This window comes from Talpa occidentalis, unplaced genomic scaffold (genome assembly GCF_014898055.3).
Source record: "Talpa occidentalis isolate TD23 unplaced genomic scaffold, MPIMG_talOcc4v2.1 talOcc4.5, whole genome shotgun sequence".
Lineage (NCBI taxonomy): Eukaryota > Metazoa > Chordata > Mammalia > Eulipotyphla > Talpidae > Talpa > Talpa occidentalis.
Genome location: NW_023604861.1, coordinates 60,031,150 through 60,053,135, shown reverse-complemented (window position 1 = coordinate 60,053,135; position 21,986 = coordinate 60,031,150). Strand labels below are relative to the sequence as shown.

At 39.3% G+C, this 21,986-nt stretch overlaps 1 protein-coding gene across 2 annotated transcripts in view; it reads left to right on the top strand.

The window, feature by feature from the left end:
* Positions 1–18,381, top strand: part of CDADC1 (cytidine and dCMP deaminase domain containing 1) — a 47,040-nt gene extending 28,659 nt beyond the window's left edge. For both annotated transcript variants that reach the window (XM_037527307.2, XM_037527308.2), the window contains 4 exons: positions 3,577–3,746; positions 5,426–5,615; positions 10,178–10,238; positions 14,705–18,381. In XM_037527307.2, the coding sequence (XP_037383204.1) occupies positions 3,577–3,746; positions 5,426–5,615; positions 10,178–10,238; positions 14,705–14,778 (495 nt within the window). In that variant the 3' untranslated portion in view covers positions 14,779–18,381. The remainder of the gene's footprint in view (positions 1–3,576; positions 3,747–5,425; positions 5,616–10,177; positions 10,239–14,704) is intronic.
* The last annotated feature ends 3,605 nt before the right edge of the window (positions 18,382–21,986 follow it).

The following is a 21,986-nucleotide window of genomic DNA, read 5'->3' as shown; positions in this document are numbered from 1 at the left end:
GTGCTCTTGTTTGATCTGAAGGGCTTAAGGGTTTGGGCTCCTGTTCCTAACTGGCAGGGCCACTTTGACCTTGTTTAGGTGACAAAATGGTGGCTGAATAGGCTGCCTAGGAGTAGCAGACCCACAAATTGGCACTTCACCTTCGAGTTCTTGGCCTCCTCAGACAGCAGAAGGTGCAAGGATCCAGTGGCCACATTGACAGCAGAAGACAGTAGAGTATGCACAGCAAAAGTTTATTTGAGGCAAGGCAAAGCAAACTCTATTTGAAGCAAAAGCAGCAAAGCAAAGCTCCTGTTGCCAAGAGGGGGCTCAAAATTTGAGTTGCCATCGGTGGGATTCAGGAGGCTGCTTTTATCTGTTGGAGTTTTTATTGTTTTGTTTTCTCTTTTTAGGCAGGGCAGTTTCACATTTTGTTTCTTTCTGTTTCTGGCATTGATCTGTCGCTGCACTCTGGATGTCCACAACACCATTTCCCTTGGTGCCATTATCTCCCTCGGCCCCACTTACCTATCTCGCTGCAGCTGTCTCCTGACCTTAGTCATTCTCTTTCTCACTGTCCCACTCATAGTGTCCAACCCGATTTCCTATCCCTCCCCAGTCCCAATCAGAATAAATAGTTCATCAGGCAGCACAAGTTCATTAGACTAGGAGGATAACAGGGAATGGTAGGGGGTGTGAGAAAAAATGTGGTAAAATGCAAGTGATTTGTCATGTGGGTGTCCAGAGACCTGTGCAGAGTAGAGTGGCAAAAAATTGGAATGGGCCATGAGGAAGTTTGTAAAGCATGTTGAGAGTTTGTACTTATCCTTTAAATGGGGGGCTACTGTGCATAGCCCTACCCAACAGAAATAAAAGGCAAGTTATATACAGAATTCAAAATTTTCTGGGAGCCACATTAAAATAAAAAGAAACAGGTGAATTAATTTTAAGAATATGTTATATTTAACTAGGTGTCCAGAAATAATATTGTTCCAACATGTTAAAAAAATTTTTTTTAAAGATTTATTTATTTATTTATTTATACAAGCACTGGGTACAGTTAGAAGCATGGGAGGGTGAGCGAACTCACCAGAGACAGAGTAGGGAACAGAGCAGGCAGACTGACGAAATACACTGCTGAGGGGAGCAGCGGACGCAACAGGAGAGGTCTGTGCACCATGTGGGACCCTTGCCGGTGGCCGGGTATTGAACCGGCGCTGCAGAGGCTGCTGGCAGCTTCGCAGCCTAGTGCTCAACTGCTGCGCCACCGGGGGAGGCCCACATGTTAAAATTATTGACAAAATGTTCTGCATGTTGGAGGAATATTGTCTTCAAAAACATGTGTGTGTTTTATGCTCTCAGCACCTCACAATTCAAACTAAGCATTTTTGGCTGCTGTATCGAACAGTGCAACCTAGACATATTTTAAATGGGGAAATGATTTCATCAGATTACATTATGAAAGGAATGAAGTGAGGGTAGACAGGAAATAGATTAATAAGAGATGGTGAAAACATGGAATCATGGAGATGAGTTAAGAAGGCATGGAATCAAGAGATACTTGATAACTAAGTAGCTGACTAAAAGATGGGTAAGGAGCCTAAGTTTTGCTTCAGTAGAAACAGCAAGCAGTTTGACTATTTGCCTGCATGCTTAATAAGCCCTTTAAGTTCATCCTGCCTGATATATCTAGAATCTTGTTTGCTTACCTATTCCTCCATAAGTGGTCACAAGCCCATTCCCTGTTGCTCCACAGAATTAATAACCAGATGCTATGGATTCCACCTCCAAGATGTCTCCTGATTCCATTATATGTGCTAGAATGGGTTCCTCTGCCAAAAAATTCCCATACCGGTCTGTACAATTCATTTGTGACACTCATCATACTAAAAATTATGTGTCTGGTCTTATTATCTCTAGATAAGAAGTTTCTTGAGGACAGGGATTCTCCGTCTGATTTATACCTGTATTCCCAGCACTTAAAGCAGTGCCTAGCCTGTAGTTAGTACTCTCCTGTATGTTTATATGAATGCTCAGCGGCCTTTTGCCTTCACATCTGGTTCTCAACTACTTTGTAGAGAATTTAAGTCTCCAGATGAATTATATGGAACATGAGTAAGTCAACAGACATGAGTTTGGAGTCAGACAACCTGGGATTGAATTCTAGCTGTTATTTACTAGCTTTGTATCCTTGAAAAAGTTAGTGTTTCTCTACCTCAGTTCCCTTACCAATAAAACAAATAATAATAGTACTACATTCTAGGTTGTGAAGATTGAGTAAATGAAATAATACATATAAAACTCAGCAGGATGTTTGACATTTATTTAGAGTAAATATTTATTTAGAGTAAATATTCCTAATATTTCATTCACCAGGAAATATAAAAAAACAAGCCACTTATGTACAAAGTTCTGTAGTATAGACTTAGAGGCCCAAATAATATTGAAGGTTAAAAGAAAGTGCATTTTTAATTTTGCAACTGTATCACAAAAGCACATTTTTTAATACAACAGAAATATTCTATGTAAAATACTTTTTAAATTTCTATCTTGCTAACAAGTAACATACAAAGAGAATATTAGAAATTAATAATTTGTTGAGTACCTGTTATGTATCGAACACTAACAGGTGTACTTTACAGGATAGAAAAGAGGCATAGAGTGTGACTGTTGTTCTCCAGCATCTTACAACTCTCTTTGAGAAAAGGTTGACATGACTGAATCAAGTGAAACAATCTGTGAATTAAACAAGCTAGTGTTTAATTAAGTACTTAAACCAACGGCTGCCATGAGGTTATATATTAGGATGACTGGCCTTGAAATTTAGCTTGACAAGACCACACTTCAGTAGGATGATCTAATATTGTATTTTTTTTGGATGGCTCAGTATGTCACAGAAAACTGAATTCATTATAGAAAGTATGATACCAGGCTTTAAAAATATATTGTAGAGGGGCCTCCCTGGTGGCGCGGGCGGTTGAGCGCAGTGCTGTGAAGCTGTCTGCAGCCTTTCCAGTGCCGGTTCGATCCCCGCCAGCTTCGGAGCAACCCACATGGCAAGCAGACCTCTCCTGTCTCGCCCGCTGCTCCCCTCAGCAGTGTATTTCATCAGTCTGCCTGTTCTGTTCCCTGCTCTGTCTCTGGTGAATCCTCTCACCCTCCCGCGCATCTGGCCTGTACCCCGGCTCTTGTATAAATAAAAATAAATCTTTAAAATATATATAGGGCCTCTCCGGTGGCGCAGCGGTTGAGCGCTGGGTTGCGAAGCTGCCCGCAGCCTCTGCTGCGCTGGTTCCATCCCCGGATGCTCCCTGGCCACCAGCGGAGGGTCCCGCATGGCACGCAGACCTCTCCTGCCTCCTGCTGCTCCCCTCAGCAGTGTACTTTGGTCCTTCTGCCTGCCCTGCTCCCCGCTCTGGCTCTGGTGAATTCTGTCATTCTCCCGCGCTTCTGACTGTACCCAGTGCTTGTATAAATAAATAAAATAAAAACAAATAATAAATAAAAAGTTAAAAAAAATAAAATTATATATATATATCGTAGAGTACCTTTTTAAAATGTTGAAAACTAAACTTGTTGGTTTGCTCAATTTTTTAGCGAAATTGTGATGGAACAGGTGCCATGTACTTCATAGGATGCGGTTATAATGCTTTTCCTGTTGGATCTGAATACGCTGACTTCCCACACATGGATGACAAACAGAAAGACAGAGAAATAAGGAAATTCAGATACATTGTACATGCGGAACAGAATGCCTTGACATTTAGGTATGAAATTCATTTGCATGTATTTTCTTTAAGATGTAATGAGGGGGGCCTCCCAGGTGGTGCAAGGGGTTAAGCATCAGCACTGTAAAGCTATCCGCAGCCACTGCAGCATGAGTTTGATCCCTGGCCAGGGAGGTGACCCACATGGCGCAGCAGACCTCTCCTGACTCACGCACTGTTCCCCTCATCAGTGTGTTTCAGTAGATCTGCCTGTTCTGCTCCCCACTCTGTCTCTGGTGAATCCTCTCACCCCTCCCCCACATCTCTGGCCTGCACCCCCAGCTCTTGTATGAATAAATAAATAAAATAAATCTTTTTAAAAAATGAATGTTCCCGGGCCTCCCCAGCTGGCACAGCGGTTGAGCGCTGGGCTACGAGGCTGCCTGCAGCCTCTGCAGGCCGGTTCATTCCCCGGCTGCCAGCGAGGGTCCCACAAAAAAAAAAAAATGAATGTTCCAGATATGTTGAAACAGAGAGCACATGGGAATAGGTTGGGACTGGACAAGGGAGGCCTTTGGATTTAGATTCCCTCTGTTAGGCAGTGGGGTAATAGAATGGCATTGACAGAGCCACGCTACCGATTACTTGGATTGCAGGTATAATTTGAATAGACTAGATGCATACAGTTCTGTTGCCCTAGTAATGGTGAATAGATTGAGAGCATGAACTAGGGAGATGAATATAGACAGGTGGTGACTTAAAGAGCAGCATAAACCACAGAACTAGGAAGTACCACCCTTGGAGGCTCAGATGAGAGCCTTTCTTAGTCCTAAGCTATCCTTAGAAAACAACTTTATTATTTTCCTTGTGCTGTTCATTACAGATTTACTTATTTCATTTTGTATGTAGATATGGTTCTGTCAAATTCAAACATATATTAAGTCATGTTGTTCTGTCCTGGGTAAAGTGGTAAAAAAACTATAACTCACAATCAACTTTTAATATTAATTTTTCAATTTGGTAAGCATTTATTAAATATCCATCAGGTACTAGAAGATAAAGGGTATATCTATTAACTACTATGACCAGTTACTGTCTAGATGGTAAACTTTGATGGAGGGTATTAGTTCTAGCCCCTGATTCTGATATTACACAGAGGTTCTTACTTAGAAAACATCGTGTTCTGTTTCTCTCTCTCACTGTTTTTACTCACACGAATCTTGCCAAATTGCTTAGAATAAATGGATTTATTTAAAATAATTATTTAATTTGGATTTTTTAATAAAGATTTATTTATTTTTATACAAGAGCTGGGGTACAGGCCAGAGATGCAGGAGGGTGAGACAGACAGAGCGGGAAGTGGGAGCAGAACAGGCAGAAGGACAGAAATACACTGCTGAGGGGAGCAGCGGGCAAGACAGGAGAGGTTTGCTGTGCCATGTGGAAATCTTCCTGGCCAGCTAGGAATCGAACTGGCGCTGCAGAGGCTGTGGATAGCTTCACAGCACTATGCTCAACCCGCTGCGCCACCAGGGAGGCCCTTGGATATTATTTTAACAATTTATGAATTTTTATATTTTGAGCAGGCACTAATTCAGCAATAATAAGTGATTATTGTTGTTTTTAATGTTGCCTGTTTTTAAAATTAAAAAATCAATTTTAATGTTTAAATATTTTTCTAATATATAACTTACTCTTTTGTAAACTACTTTTCTAATATTTTGTATACTTTTTTGTAGGTGTCAAGAAATTAAACCAGAAGAAAGAAGTATGATTTTTGTGACAAAATGCCCATGTGATGAATGTGTACCTTTAATTAAAGGTGCAGGCATAAAACAAATCTACGCAGGAGATGTAGATGTTGGAAAAAAGAAGGCAGACATTTCTTACATGAGATTTGGGGAACTTGAGGGTGTTAACAAATTTACTGTAAGTAGATACACATTTTCTTCCAGGATACTTTATATTTTGTTGTTAGGTACCCTGATGCATATTTTAAATTTATGATTCCTGTCCTTTTTAAAGAATTTCAACAAACTATTTTCGTTGAGTTTATTGTTATGTGCAGACACTTGCTTAATTACAAATGTTCAGTTTAGGACCTCTAACTTAAGAATTAACATCTTTGGGGGCCTCCCTGGTGGAGCAAGGGGTTAAGTGTCAGCACTATGAAGCTATCTGCAGCCGTAGCAGCACCAGTTTGATCCCCCAGCCAGCCACGGGCATGACCCACATGGCACAACATACCTGTGCTGTCTCGCCTGCTGCTCTCCTCAGCAGTGTATTTCAGTAGATCTACCTGTTCTGCTCCCCACTCTGTCTCTGGTGAATCCTTCTCTCTCTCTCTCTCTCACACACACACACACACACACACACACACACACACACACACACACAAGCACCTCTGGCTTGCACCCCAGCTCTTGTATGCATAAACAAGTAAATCTTTTTTTTTTTTTTAAAAAGAATTTACATCTTAGAGCCTCCCTGGTGGCCTAGGGGATAAAGTCTCAGCACTATCACCCCTACAGCCTGAGTTCTATCTCCTGCGCAGGGAGCTAACCCATATGGCACAGCAGACCTCTCCTGTCTTGCCCACTGCAAGCACCCTTAGCAGTGTATTTCAGTAAAAGCACCTGTTCTGCTCCCCTCTCTGTCTCTGGTGAATTCTCTCCCCCAACCCCCGAACTTCTGGCCTACACCCCAGTTCTTCTACATGGGAGAAAAAATTTTTTTAAAAAAGGAATTTACATGTCTATGGAGCGTTGAATATTGAGCTTACAGATCTTGCATTAGTGGACTCTTTAGTGCCATCTGGTGGCTAACAAAAGAAAATCTCAGACCCACCTTCTCCCAGACCCTTCCTTCTGGCTTAGATTGGTAAATGGAGGTGAAAATAGTATAAGATGACCCAAAACAAGGTAATACACATACTTACATATACACAGATGACCTTGTGTGCACATTTGCCACACATTTCTCATAAGAAGAGTCAGGGAAAAATTAGAAGGGATTTAATATTTGATATTTTTAAAATAAAGTGCAAGGAAAATGAAAAATTTTACTCTTTAACTTTTTATCATTTAGGTTTTTAGGAGAAAAATTTTTAGAAACAATCTCAATTATACAGAAAAGTTCTAAAAAACACTACAAAGAATTTTTTTCCAGAAACATTTGAGAGTACATTGTTGACTTCATATAACTCTGGAATCTTGTATATTTCTTCAGTCTATTTCCCTACATCACATAATACAGTCACAAAACTCAGGAAATCATTGATACATTAATACTATTAATCCATAGATTCTAATCAGGGCTCACTATGTAATAAAAGGATCCTGTCTGGAATCATATTGCTTTGTAATAATAATCCTGGCAGAAAAACACTAGAATTTACAGTGAGTACAAAAGGCATATAATGGAACACTTTATAAGTTTCACCTTGACATTCCTGTTTGATTCCAGGGTTCCTGGAATACATAAGATAACTAACAGATGCAGATAACTAACAAAATACATTTTGTCATGCATTTTTTTTGTTTTTCTATTTTCAATTGTATTATTTAAACTACCACAATTTTATTTTTTTAAAGATTATTTATGCATACAAGAACTGGGGTACAGGCCAGAGGTGTGGGAGTGAGAGGATTCACCAGAGGCAGAGTGGGGAATTGAACAGGCAGATCAGCTGAAATACACTGCTGAGGGGAGTAGTGGGTGAGACAGGAGAGGTCTGCTGCACCATGTGGATAGCTCCCTGGCTGGGGATTGAACTCGTGCTGCAGTGGGTGTGGATAGCCTCATAGGTTGCGTCTTAACCCCTTGCGCCACCAGGGAGGCCCACTACTACAATTTTAAAAGAAAAAGGTGGCATCAAAAGAAGTTGACATAGGAAAAAAGGCCTCTCTTGTAAAACTAAACCAAAGCTTCCCATGCAATTAGTCGAAGAGAAATCTCCAGTTTTCTGTCTCTTCATTCCTCCTGAAGAGTGGGAAGAAACAGATTTTTAAATTCTCTTCATAAAGATTAAGTGACCGAGCTCTTCAAGACTGTGAATGATGAGTTACATAAATTCTGAAATATCTTTCTTACCAGTGGACTTTATAGTTTTTCAATCATAAAGAGAGTGAGGAGATCAAGAATGTAAGACAGGGCAAGAGAAGCAAAAAGAGACTGGCAAGACAAGGGAGTAAAGGCCCCTCGGGCAGAGAGAGGATACAGAAGCACCTGTTGGGCCAGGTCGCTACCCAGGAGATACACTGTTCTCCTTCAGATGAAGATGCCTTCTCACTCCTTTTCCTCATCTCCTGTGGTTTGAAATAAATGATTTAAACTATGTAGTTAGCTAAACACTTAAGTTTCAAACATACTGGGAACTAAAATAAATTCTAGTATTTCTTCTAGGTTTGAATTTCAATAATGATTATACCTACTTTATGCTATCAAAAGTAGTATCAATAAATACTATGTAATATAATATGTATCAGTAAATACTAATATCAATAAATTTTATATTTGTTATTAAGATTAAAACAAATGGAAATTAATTTTGTTGGGCAAACAAGAAAAGATTTAACCAGTGTAAGCCCATGTTTATTTCCTCAAAAACTCATTTTTTTTTCTTTTAGGTCATATTGGGTTTTTTTTTTAGTATAAAAGTAATATATGTTTGGGCATCCCCGGTGGTGCAGCAGTTGAGCACTGGGTTGCGAAGCTGCCCGCAGCCTCTGCAGCTCCAGTTCGATCCCCGGCTGCCGGGCGAGGGTCCCACATGGCATGCAGACCTCTCCTGCCATCTGCTGCTCCCCTCAGCAGTGTACTTCATCAGTCTGCCTGCTCTTTTCCCCACTCTGGCTCTGGTGAATTCTCTGACCCTCCCGCACTTCTAACTGTACCCAGTGCTTGTATAAATAAATAAATAAATAAATAAATCTTAAAAAAAAAAAAGTAATACATGTTTATTGCAGAGAACTAGCAACATAAAGAATAGATACCATCCCACAACTCATGGATAACACTGTTAACATGTTACTGTATTTTGTCTGAAAATTCTTCAAAAATAATTTTCAATAATTATATAATATTCCAACCTATAGACATAACTTAACCATTCCCCTGTTATTAGAGACCTAGATTGTTTCTGAGTTTTTACAGTTAAATAGTCTTTTTATGGATATCCTTAAATGTAAATTCAGGGTTTTGGGTTTTTACTTTGCCCAAATTAATAGAATTTAGTGGTTTGATTTGATTGAATTTAGTGTTTGATTGAATTTAGTGTTAGAAACATGCCATTTTAAAATCTCATCAATAACTTCCCATACTTAGAGGTCCTCTTCTTTTCGGTACTAGCCCTAAAATCACATTTCCATAGTACACTGGCCCATACTAGATGTCCTTCCTTTCCAAAGACTTTTTTACATATAGTTCATCTTGTATCTCATCACCCCTCAAGGCCCATGATAATAACTAGTTTATCTGATGAACTAACACTTATGGAACAGGCTTCCAGGTACTGTTCCCTTAATTTTATCTTTCTGGAGAAAATGCCTTAGGGAGGTCTTTTGGCTAAGTCACTAGTTATTCTGATGATGGGGATTTTTAGCCAAGTAAGAAAGGAAGGGCTATGTTATGAGATACTGATTATACTTGGTTTTTCGTATCTGCTGCTTTGGTCTTCTCTGTAATAATCAAGAATTTTCAGACTTCCCTATTTCTGAATGGTTGAGATGGAAAACTATAGTCAGATGATATTTACTGTGATACGATGTAAATAAGAGTATTTATTGTATGGTATAACTGTATCCAAAGGCAAGATAATCTTGGTTGTATATTTCATTATGAGATTCTGTGGGACCTGGAGACAGCATATGGTATGGACATTCTACCGTATCAGTCATGAGCGTACTCAGTGTCTAATTCTATCACTGCCCTTAGTGTGTAACGTTGGACAAGTCACTACACTTCTCTAGCCTTCCACTTATCTGTAAAATAAAAGTAAAGTACCTTTAAAATTAAAGTTTCTTCCTTCTCTAAGGATATTGATTTTGATCCCAGAAGTCTTACCCTTCGGGGTCATTAGTAAAGCTTGGTTAATGTGATCATGCTCACTATTTTTTTCTTAAAAGCAGTTTTGAGGGTCTCCCCGGTGGCGCAGTGGTTTAGCGCTGGGTTGCGAAGCTGCCCGCAGCCTCTGCAGTGCCGGTTCAATCCCCAGCCGCCAGGCGAGGGTCCCACATGGCGCGCAGACCTCTCCTGCCGCGCCCGCTGCTCCCCTCAGCAGTGTATTTCCAGTCTGCCTGTTCTGTTCCCCGCTCTGGCTCTGGTGAATTCTCTCACCCTCCCGCGCTTCTGACTGTACCCAGTGCTTGTATAAATAAATAAAAATAAATCTTTATTTTAAAAAAGCAGTTTTGACATTTAAAAGCAGGATGCTAAAATGCTTTTTTGTTAAATCCTTCTTAAACATATAAATAAACTGTGCCCTTTTACAGTGGCAGCTGAATCCATTAGGACCTTGTGCTCTTGAACAAAACAAGACTGAAAGCAAAGAGAGTAAGTATTTACAAGTCCTTCCTTATGGTTAGCTTTGTTGTTAAGAGACTACATAGTAAATTTTAATGATCAGGTGTTAAAAATTGTTGTGGACTTAGAGGTCCTCTTCTTTTCGGTGCTAGCCCTAACCATCACATTTCCATAGGACACCAGCCAGTAAATTTTAACGATCAGGTGTTAGAAATTGTTGTGGTCTTAAATGTACCACATTCTTTTCACAGCTTAGATTTTTGACATTCAATGTTTCACAAACAAGGCATGATAGAAAGTGCTGGTTAATAAATAGTCCTATAGAATATATCTAATACAAATAACCATGTACAAATTAAATTTGTCAGTTAAATTAATATGAAACAATAAGTGACAATACTCTTACTCTTCTAAACCAAAACAAAATATTCTTGGGCAGTTAGAAAAAAAAATGTATAATTTAGATGCTTATAGGGTCAAATGAGTTTATAATCATTCTTATTAGAGTAAAGTCACATTTGCTTAGATTGGTCAGAGAATGTAAATGTTCTGCTTTTTTGAATAATAAAGAGTCATCACAGCTACCATAAATGAATTCCTAATCTTCAAAGTTCTGTTATTTGCATATTAATAGATATTTTAATGCAATATAATCTTTGGAAGATCTTGTCATTCTTTAGGCATGTAATTGTGAATGTTATTTATTGTTTTATAGTATTATTTTAAAATATTTGGCATATTATTTTTCTGTTTGGACCCTACATAAATGGAAGTTTAGCATAAGTAAAATTTCCTTAATAATAACAATTGAAAAATCCGGACCTATAAAAGCCTTTAATAAAACTAATTTCTATGCAAATATCTTGGTTTTGTGTTCTAATTTAGCCTTATTTTATTCAAATGGCAAATCTTTTATTTGCTATCTGGAAAAAGTACATATCCACCCCATCTTTCTTTTAAAAAACTATCAGGAAAGAAGTAAAAGAAAAATATATATGGATCTGATTAAATAATGTATAGTCAATAGCAGTTTTTGAGGGTATTAGTAAATACTTCCCTGTGGCTAAGGAAAGGATACCAATAGCACTAGCTACTAAAGATCAATTAATTTACCTATGTTAAAATTACAAACATTGGGACCTCCCTGGTGGCGCAAGGGTTAAGTCTCAGCGCTGTCAAACTGTTGTCAACCACTGCAGCACAAGTTCCATCCCCAGGCCAGGGAGCTGATACACGTGGCACAGGAGACCTTGCCTTTTTCACCTGACACACCCCTCAGCAGTGTATTTTGGTGGATCCACCTGTTCTGCTCCCAGCTCTGTCTCTTGTGAATTCTCTCACCCTCTGCACCTCTGGCCTACACCCCAGTTCTTGTCTGCATAAATGAATAAAAATAAATCTTTTTTAAAAATTAAAAAAAATAAAATTATGAACATTTGTTTATTGAAAGATACCACTGTGTGATATAGTAAGTAACACACATCCGAAGAGGTGTGACCCTATACCTCTGAATCATGTATGTTGTCGTAAACAGTGTTAGCTCAATAAAAATAAATAAAAGAGTACAAAGGCAAGTCAGGGAATAGAAGGTATTTATCTACAGTAATCAACAAAAGGCCTGTATCCAGGGATTATTGTTCCTAGCTCACTTAAGAGAAGGAAGACATGTTGCAACTAGACCTTAGTAATGAGGGATGGGAAACCTCTGTGATCCCTGTGATGAGGTCTTAGTCTCAGTAAACCTGTGCCTTTGGGCTGTGAATTTCATAAGTATTTCTCTTTTTTTTTTTCCTCCCCTCTTAATTGGATCAGGATGACTAGAGTGGACTGAATTTCGGTGTTTCCCTTCCTCCAACTCAGTTAGGCTCTGATAATACCCCAGTAGAATAGGTTCTGGTTAACTAGAGTCCCCCTGCTAAGAACAGAGAACTTTGGCATATTTCAAAATGGTGTCTTTTCCCCTCTCCCTACTAGAAGCACGACGGAATTTTTCTCCTGTAATTCCTTTGACAACCTGATGAAGCTCCTTGAAGTAGATCTTACAATATTGTGGAGGCTCCCCTCCATGACTAAATCCACACTGAGCCTCCAGCAATTCTCCAAGTACAGTTCTGATCTCCCTATCCTTGCTCTGGTTCTCAGGGCAGTTTCTGCTCATGAGTGCTCCATTTAGCTGAGACTCCCAATATTTTCCTGTCTTTCCAATCTCAGGGGTTTGCTCTGTGTCCTTCCCTCTCTTGGAGTTCTAAGATGAGTTGTTGATATTTGAGTCTGTCCATTTTTTATTTGCTAAGACTGTATGACAACTTCTGAGCTACTTCCATGCAGAAACAGAGACCAGAATTCCAGTAATTTTAAGTTTTAGAAGAAAATATTGGATATCTTTATGACCTAGAATAGAAAGGATGCCTTCCATGGTATGCAAAGACCATTAAATGAAAAGGTGGGGAAATTAGAAAACATTGTCATTAAGGTCTTTCTTCTCCAAGAGGTATTATAAAACGAAAAGACCAGCCTCCCATTGGAAAAATATATTTCCATACATGATAATAAACTGGTTTCCAGATCATACAAAGAAGTCTTAGAGAATTTTTAATGGAGAATGAGTAAAAGAGAGTTATAGGTATTTCAAAACAAATGAAACACAGTATCTAATAAATACATGAAAAAAATGCTCAAACTCATCAGCAGTTAGGGGAATGCAAATATTGAAGTGATGTCTTACATCCATTACAGTGGCAAAATTAAAGATTGCCAGTACCAAATGCTAGTGGTTGTGGATCAGTAGGAATTTTTTTGTGTTGCTGATTGGACTGAATGTTTATACAATCACCTTTGAAAACAATTTAACATTATTTTTGTAAAGTTGACATGCATGTACTTCATGACTCAGCAATATGAATAATATGTATAGGCCCTAGAAAAACTCTTGCTTGAGTATAAAAGACCAAGGGACAAAGAATTATTTGCAACATTGTTCTTAAAAGCAAAAACTAGGAATTATACAAATGTTTCTCTCTAGAGATTAGACAAAAATATTGTGTATATTCATACAATAGAATATTATATAGCAGTGGAAATAAATGAGCTATATCTATGTAAATCATGGATGGATCTTAGAAATATAATATTGAATAAAAAGTCAAGAAGTCTATGGGGCCTCCCCAGTGGCGCAGCAGTTGAGCACTGGGCTGTGAAGCTGCCCGCAGCCTCTGCAGCGCTGGTTTGATCCCCAGCCGCTGGGCAAGGGTCCCACATGGCACGCAGACCTCTCCTGCCACCCGCTGCTCCCCTCAGCAGTGTACTTCGGTCTTTCTGCCTGCTCTGCTCCCCGCTCTGGCTCTGGTGAATTCTCTCACCCTCCCGCGCTTCTGACTGTACCCAGTGCATGTATAAATAAATAAATGAATCTTAAAAATAAATAAATAAATCTTTAAAAAAAAGAAGTCTAAATATATTATGATACAATTTCTACATAAAGTTTGAAAAAATAGCCAAATCATGTATTGTTTAGTATATGTGGTAAAATTATTTTTAAGAAGCAATGAAATAATAAATTACAAGATTCATGATAGTGGTTACCTCTGAATGGGATTGAAAGAGGGTGGGATCAGACTGGGGAGCACATGGGAAGTGGCAACTTTCTAGTTTGGGGGCTTGGTGGTAGGTTCTTACATATATTCGTTTGTTACTAGACTCTTGAACTCCTATCTGTATAACATATATTCTTTTAATGTTGTAAATATTACCAAAAAAAGACATGAGAAAGATTTTTCCTACCTACCAATGAGATGTCTATTTCCCTTGTAGGGGAGGCATGCAGGAGTGGTGACTCGCTCCCTCATGTCTTCCTGCCCCATAGACAGTTCCCACCTCTGTTTGGAGGATAAGTAGGTGCATTTTATTTTTTTTCAATCTAATAATAACTTTTTCCAAGAAAAAATATTTTATGAATTATTGGTCTTAGACTGTTAAGTGAATGCAGTTTTTAAAGGTTTCTTACTGAGTGAATTATCTAGAATGAGTTTTTAACAGTTGAGAATTTTTATGTAAAATGAGGGCCTCCCCGGTGGCGCAGTGGTTGAGCGCTGGGTTGCGAAGCTGCCCGCGGCCTCTGCGGCGCCGGTTCGATCCCCGGCTGCTCCCTGGCCACCAGAGGAGGGTCCCACATGGCGCGCAGACCTCTCCTGCTGCCCGCTGCTCCCCTCAGCAGTGTATTTCGGTCCTTCTGCCTGCTCTGCTCCCCGCTCTGGCTCTGGTGAGTTCTCTCGCCCTCCGCGCTTCTGACTGTACCCAGTGCATGTATAAACAAAACAAACAAACAAACAAACAAACAAATAAATAAATAAATAAACATGCCTCTAAAAAAAAAAAATAAAAAAAAAAATGAATCTCCCTTTTTAAAATTTATGCATTATTTTGATCTTACAACCTGTATGGCTAACAGATGTTATTTGAAATAAGCTTTTCCTGATACTGTTATTCTTGAATGCTAGATGGTGTGTTGAGATCCAGACCTCCAGCTGAAGAACAGCACCAAGACAAGAAGCTGTGTCTTGGAAACCACTAAGAAGTCCTGTCTGAACTGCAGTGAAGACCTGAAGAATTTTTATTGCACTTTTAAAATTCATCTTTGTTAACTTAGAAAATAAGGATGGATTTTGTGAACAATTTAAAAAATATTTTAAGGAAGCTAATTTATTACTAGCGTATGAATGATGTTAATGAGAATATTTTTATTTTAGATTTTTTTGTGTTTTCCAGAATATAGTACTGTGTTCTTTTGTTACACTAAATGAGGTGGCAATATTTAATGAGACCAGTTTGATTGCTAATATGTATTGATTTCTTCTTGTCTTAGCTTTATATTAACCAATTTGAAAAGGAACTGGTTCAGTGAGGTCACTTCTCAGCAGAAATATTAATCCTGGGCCTCCGGTGGCACAGCAGGTTGAGCACAGTGCTGTGAGGCTGTCCGCAGCCTCTGCAGCGCTGGTTCCATTCCCTGCCGGCCAGGGAGATTCCCACATGGCGTGTCAGACCTCTCCTGTCGTGCCCGCTGCTCCCCTCAACAGTGTATTTCGGTCCTTCTGCCTGTTCTGCTCCCTACTCTGTCTCTGGTGAATTCCCTCCCACGCCTCTGGCCTGTACCCCAGTGCTTGTATAAATAATAGAAAAAATCTTAAAAAAAAAAAAAGAAATATTAATCCCTTTGGATTATGAAGGTGACAAATGCTCCAGGGAAATAAGTGATGACTTAGCCATTTTTAAGAATCAGTATATGGCTCACCAAAGGTTCACTTTTATACCCAAAGCTTTCTAATAATCAGAATTTAGATTACTTAAGAATGAATCATAAAAATGAAGTTGGTGGAACATGGTCTTCATTATAAAACTATGTTGCTAAAAAGGGTCATTAATTTTTCGTAATTCTTTTGATATGTAGAAATTGTATTGATTTGTTGAACTTGGATGTTTTATCACTGATATGCATAGCAATAGAAAAAGAATGTTATTCTGAATAGTATTACCTTTTAATGTCACTGACTCTTGAAATCGCTCACAATGAACCTCAAATTTCATTATGATGTTAACAGAGAAGAAATTTGTAGTCTGAAATATTGAAACTAGTCTGTTTAATATCCATTCACAAATGTCACCCATTTCTCCCCTCCATGTAATTAACACAAAGTGTCTCCTGGCTTTTAATGGAAGGGCTTTTAAAAACATCTGCAGTGTGAAAGTCTTGAAAGTAGACATTATAGTCAGTTCAGTTACATTTCAAATTGCTCTTCATTTTTAGGAACTGAGAGACTTTTGTAAAATAAGTCCAAAACTGAAAGTACAAGTTTTATATTTTCCTAAGTGAGGGAGGGAGTTACAGTGACCCAAGGCCCACAAGCCTGGGGCAGACATTCTGAGGAATGAGTCCTTAGGCTGAACAGAAGTAATCAGGTTCGCCTCTACTTCTGTCTCCTTCCTTTCCATGGCATCACATGACCTTGTAGAAGTGGAGGGCTGGAGGATCCAGGAGTTTGCAGGCAAACAGTGGTGATAAGATGAACTTCTGAGAGAGGGTATTGGAGATAGATGGTCACACTGTAAAGTAGCAAAGAGACATGATTGGGGACCCACATAAGAACTGCTGAAGTGAGAGCCCTGGACTAGCAATATTGACTAAGATCTTGAAATTCAAAAGTCAAGAGACTTCATCCCTTAGCCTGAAAAATCAGAATTTTGAGTTAAATTCAATGTCTCCCTTAATTTCAAGATTAGGAGGATAATAGTAAATTCATAATTTGAAAAAAAGAATTTTTTTATTGGCTTTTGGCTCACAGGAGGCCAAGGTGCAACTTTTCTTCATTTGTCTTAAATTTGAGTTTGTCCAACACTGGCTGCCTCCACCATGCCCCCTACATTCCACCCCAATGAGATCAAAGTCATATACCTGAAGTGCACCAATAGAAAGTCAGTGCCATGTCTGCCCTGGCCCTCGAGATTGACCCACTGGGTCTGTCTCCAAAAAAAAAAAAGTTGACCCACTTGAGAGCAATTGGCAATTATTTAATGTTTTAGTATCGCCAATAGTGGCCGCTTGGCTTTGGCTGAGTTTGCCGCTCTTGCTATTTAGGATTAAGCATTCATTTAGTACCTTTATTTCATGTGTAATTTTTTTTGCTGTCATTTTAAATTATAGCATATTTCAGACATAAAAATAGTATAAAGTGATCGTTACAGCAAATACTCATCTATCTAATATATAGAATTGATACATGTTAGCACTTGGAGTTTTATTCATAGGTTACTCAATTTTCTTTTGAGTTCTAAATTAGAGCCTTCTTTTGTATCCTTTCTACCTTTGTTTTCAAGGGCACATCTGAATTCCTGCCAGAATGTCCGTGCTCACTGCAGGGCCGCAGTGTTAAGTCCAACCAAAGACCCTCAAACGACCATTACCAAGAGTACTATGGCTGCACCTGCTGCCAAGACAGACTTTATAAGCAGTCCATTTTGTTTACTTTATTACCTTTTGTCTGTAAATATCTTTATTCTCCTTGGAATAAGAATGTGATGTTTTTTCCTCACAGAAAAAGAAAACCAGCCTTTCTAGCCCAGGTGACCTAGTTCTGGTGAGTGGGCCAGTTTATTGAGCCCAACTCTTTACAGTTATTCTAACTTCTTTGTAGCTTACATTTTGGTCTTCTGCCACGTGTCGCGCCAGGGCCTAACTTGAATGATGGTGGACTGCCTCAGCCCCCTAAGCGCCACCTAAATTATGACTCAGTCACCTTTATAACTTACTGCCCCTGGAACCCAGGTAGCTGTTATCGTTGGCCAACATTTAAATGTGTAGAACCATTGATTCAACTCCAGAGGCCCTACGTGCCAAATTGTGTGCTAGGTTTTCAGCTTAAAATGGAAACAACGTAATTGGCTTTGGAGACTTTCTTAAATAGAGGGAATTGAATTTTTATTGTCAAATTTCATAAGTCTAATTTTGAGAAGTTTAATAAATTTGTTCAATAGCAGAGTGAAACCCATCTTTATATTGTGGAGTGTGTACCTTTACCTCCTAGCACAAGTTAAAGCTATGAGTAATTCAAAATTCTATCTGAATGATATACTAGTAGACCTTTGAATGACATTCTGGAGTACTTGTACTGTCTTGACTTGAGTTTTGTCCTTTTTTTTTAGAACACACAAAAAATCAACAGACATGAGGGTTTCTCAAACTTGGACAGTGCAGACATTTTGCTTCAGATGAGTCTCTGCTGTGGGACATTGTTCTGTGCATTGTAGAATCTTAAACTGCATCCCCAGTCTTCTTCCACTAGATGCCAGTAGCAACTCCCTGCCCAGTATGAAACCAAAAAAAACGTTCCTTAGGGGGCAAAGTTACCCCTAGCTGAAAGTCACCAACACAATTAAGTGAGTCAAAGCGTGTATTTTGCTATAGCTGCCAACCCCATGTGAGACCTGAGGCCTTTCCATTTAGTGTGACTGTGACACCTAAGGCATTTTTTATGGTCACATACCAGCCATCAAGAGGATGGGATTCCACTGTATCATCTTCAAATGTCTTAAAGAAATTAGATTTAGGGTGGAAGAGTAAAAAGCAGTTTTGCAATCTCCTCCAATTTGAATGTAGGGGGCCAGAGTGGGTGGGGTGGGGAGTTGTAACTTACAGTTTTTGCTTGGCTTTGGTTTGTTTGTCAGATTAATTATATATGTGAGCCAACCAGATCATTTTATAAACACCCTCAATATCCATTTTTCCTGTTCGCAAAGTGCAGTGGAAAAGCTACAGAGTTCTACACTCACCTGGGTGATACGTAAGTCAGTCAAAAGTTCGTTTGTGGTAAGGGGGTTTGGTCACAGCTGGAGTCATGTAGAACCAAGCTGGTTTGCTTCTCTCTGGAGCAGAGAATTGAACCTATGATATTTGCCACAAGTATAGAAAAGTGAAATATCTGCCACATGGCCTTAATTGACATACACTCTGTGGTTGTTATGTGAGACTAGGGCAGCTGTTCAGCATAACTGCATTTTATCTTATTGGTTGATCAGGTAGGCCTTCCATTTTTTGTATCCACAGTTGACATGTATCTTAAAGTTATTGATATTTTTAATATAGTATTGACCATTAAAAATCCAGTGGGTCTATTTAATATTGTGCAAATTTTTTCTGTCATTCAGGCTGTTTTATTGGCTGTTCTGTACCTAAGGAAAACAAGCCCTATTAATCAGGACCATTTGAAATCAGGTCCATTTAAAATGAAACATCCACGTGTTAGTAATTTAATAGTTGATCCATTAAAATGTATTTACCGAGTTCAATGAGCTGTTTGTAAATAGAAGTATGTAAATTTCAAGGAAACTTAAAAGGCATCTGTTTAATATATTTCTTTTACAAACAGGGAAACAAGTGTCTGGAAGGTAAAAGGATTTCTTGAATACTAGTTCAGAATGTTGTAAGGACCCTAATCAAGCAGTATCAGGAGTTTCTCCTGCCCCCATTTTCAGTTGTTTTTAAAGTAAGTACAATTTTTCTCTACATGTTGACACTTTGGATGACTTTAACCTGTATGTTACAGTAATAAATTCAAAGATTTCCATTATTGTGAATTTAGTCTTTTTTTTTAATAAAATTATACCAACGTATTTAAAATGATTGCATAATCTATAAACCTTACTTTGAAACAGTTGTCTCCCCTGCCTCATATATTACCCCTCTCCCGGGGCAACCAGGATCAACTATTTTAGCTGAATCTTTTTATTTTTTATCTTCAAATCTCCAAATGTTGTCTCTACATTGCCCCTCAATTGTTTTCAGTTTTAGACATTGTCTTCTGAGTTGGGTTATGGGAGCGCTTTCTTTCACTTCCCCTTCTCTGTACACACGTCCATCTTTTAATCCTCCCCATGTTGGTGTACTTGGATTTTAGTTGCGTCAAGAGTCACTATTTGTAGGGCCTCCCCGGTGGCGCAGCGGTTGAGCGCTGGGTTGCGAAGCTGCCCACGGCCTCTGCGGCGCCAGTTCGATCCCCGGCTGCTCCCAGGCCACTGGAGGAGGGTCCCACATGGCGCGCAGACCTCTCCTGCCGCCTGCTGCTCCCCTCAGCAGTGTACTTCGGTCCTTCTGCCTGCTCTGCTCCCCGCTCTGGCTCTGGTGAATTCTCTCACCCTCCCGCGCTTCTGACTGTACCCAGTGCATGTATAAATAAATAAATCTTAAAAAAAAAAAAAAAGAAATGCTAAAAAAAAGAGTCACTATTTGTTATTATTACTATGTAAATGCTCTTCCCAGCTTGGCACATTACATACTATGATTACTTTTCTTTCCTTGCTGAATTTATTTTCCTGAATTTAAATTTTGTCTTAGTATTTTTGTTTTTCTATTTTATTACCTTATCTATAGCCAAACTCTTTCTCCTATTGTGTAACCTTCTGGCACATTAGAGATCCTTAAAATGTTCTTATTGAAGAAATCACTGCCAGAACTTTCTGACCACTAGGACTGACCACACACCAACCAGGTGTCTGCTGGGACTCCTTTACTCTCCCTTCACACTCTCCTGGGGACCCCTGATTCCCTGGGACCTTGTCTATCCTCTCAATTTGGTGGGATGTACCTGAAGATTCCTGAGACACAGTATCTTTCTGATGATTCCTGTCTCTGGTGAATCCTCTCACCTCCATGCACCTCTGGCTTACACCCCAGTTCTTATATGCATAAATAAATAAATATTAAGGGTATTTGGTGGCAGGATGACTATCAGACAACACTATTGCTGAAGAGCAATCTTGTTACTGTATTTACAAAAGTCTTTATTCTACTCTCATATCCTCATGGGTGTGAGGTGGTATCTTATTGTAGTTTTGGTTTGCATTTTCCTCATAAGTGATGATGAACATTTTTTTATATGCCTGTTTGCCATCTGCATGCCTTCTTTAGGGCTAGGTTAATTATTTGAGATCTTTCTTGTTTCTTTATATGAGCCTATTACTAGAAACTTCCCTCTTAGTTCCCCCAAATCAAAAAAAGTTAATGCTGATGGAAAAAAATGGAAGGAATACTTAAAACTGACTTGCCAGATTTTTGTTTGTTTGTTTGTTTGTTTTAAAAGAAAAAGACATTTCCCAACAGCCTTTTTGTGTTCTATCAATAAGTGACAGGCAGGGACTCCCTAGTGGCACAAGGGTTAAAGACCGTGCTATTGGGCCTCCCCTGGTGGCGCAGCCGAGCTCTGGTTGCGAGGCTGCCTGCAGCCTCTGCAGCGCCAGTTCAATCCCTGGCCACCAGCGAGGGTCCCACAAAAAAAAAAAAAAAAAAAGGACAGTGCTATCAAGCTATTGCCAGGCACTTCGGCACAAGTTTGATCCCTGGCCAGTGAGGTGACTCACATGGTGCAGCAGACCTCTCCTGTCTCACCTGCTGCTCTCCTCAGCAGTATACTTCAGTAGATCTGCCTGTTATACTCCCCACTGTCACCCCCATGCACCTCTGTCTTACACCCCAGTTCTCGTATGCGCAAATAAATAAATCTTAAAATTAAAAGTGGCAGGCAACATAATTTTTCGTTAAATGTGTGTTGTTATTTTTGCTAGCTGCTAGTTTTATCATCACTGTGATGTCTCCAAGCAGGGTATTTATTAACTTTACATGGTAGTGAAAGTAAGTCAACAATGTGTGTACCTGACAATCTTTTCATAGCTTGTGATGCAATCATGTGTGTTTATTATTCTTTGATAAAACTTTGAGTAGAATTTTACTATTGAAATGGATTATAATGTCTTGCTGTTGTGACTGTTCTTATTTAGCCATATGGTAGACTTTTCTCTAGTCAAGTGCTTTTTCAGCCCAGGCAGTGAGCCATTGTGGCAGAAAAGGGGGGTCTTGCTGAGTTACAGTTGCTAAAAATGGAACATGTGAACATGTGTTTATTTGGATTCTCTGAAATCATCTCATCCATGTTTATCAACAGGGACACTGATGGCATTTTCCATTGTTTAGGACTGTCTTGAGCATTGCCAGAGATTTCATGGCCTGGCCCACACCCACCAAACACCAGTTGAATCACCCAGAAATTTGCACAACCAAATGCCCCTTGGGGTGGGGTAGGAAACTGCTCTGGATTGAGAACCACTGGTCAATCCAACCACCCTCGGCAGCTGCCCCTCCGCTCCAGCTGTCCTCTAGAGATTGTTATCACCTGGGCTCTGTTCTCACATCCCCACCCATGAAGAAATCACCACCTAAAGCCAGATTTAAACTCT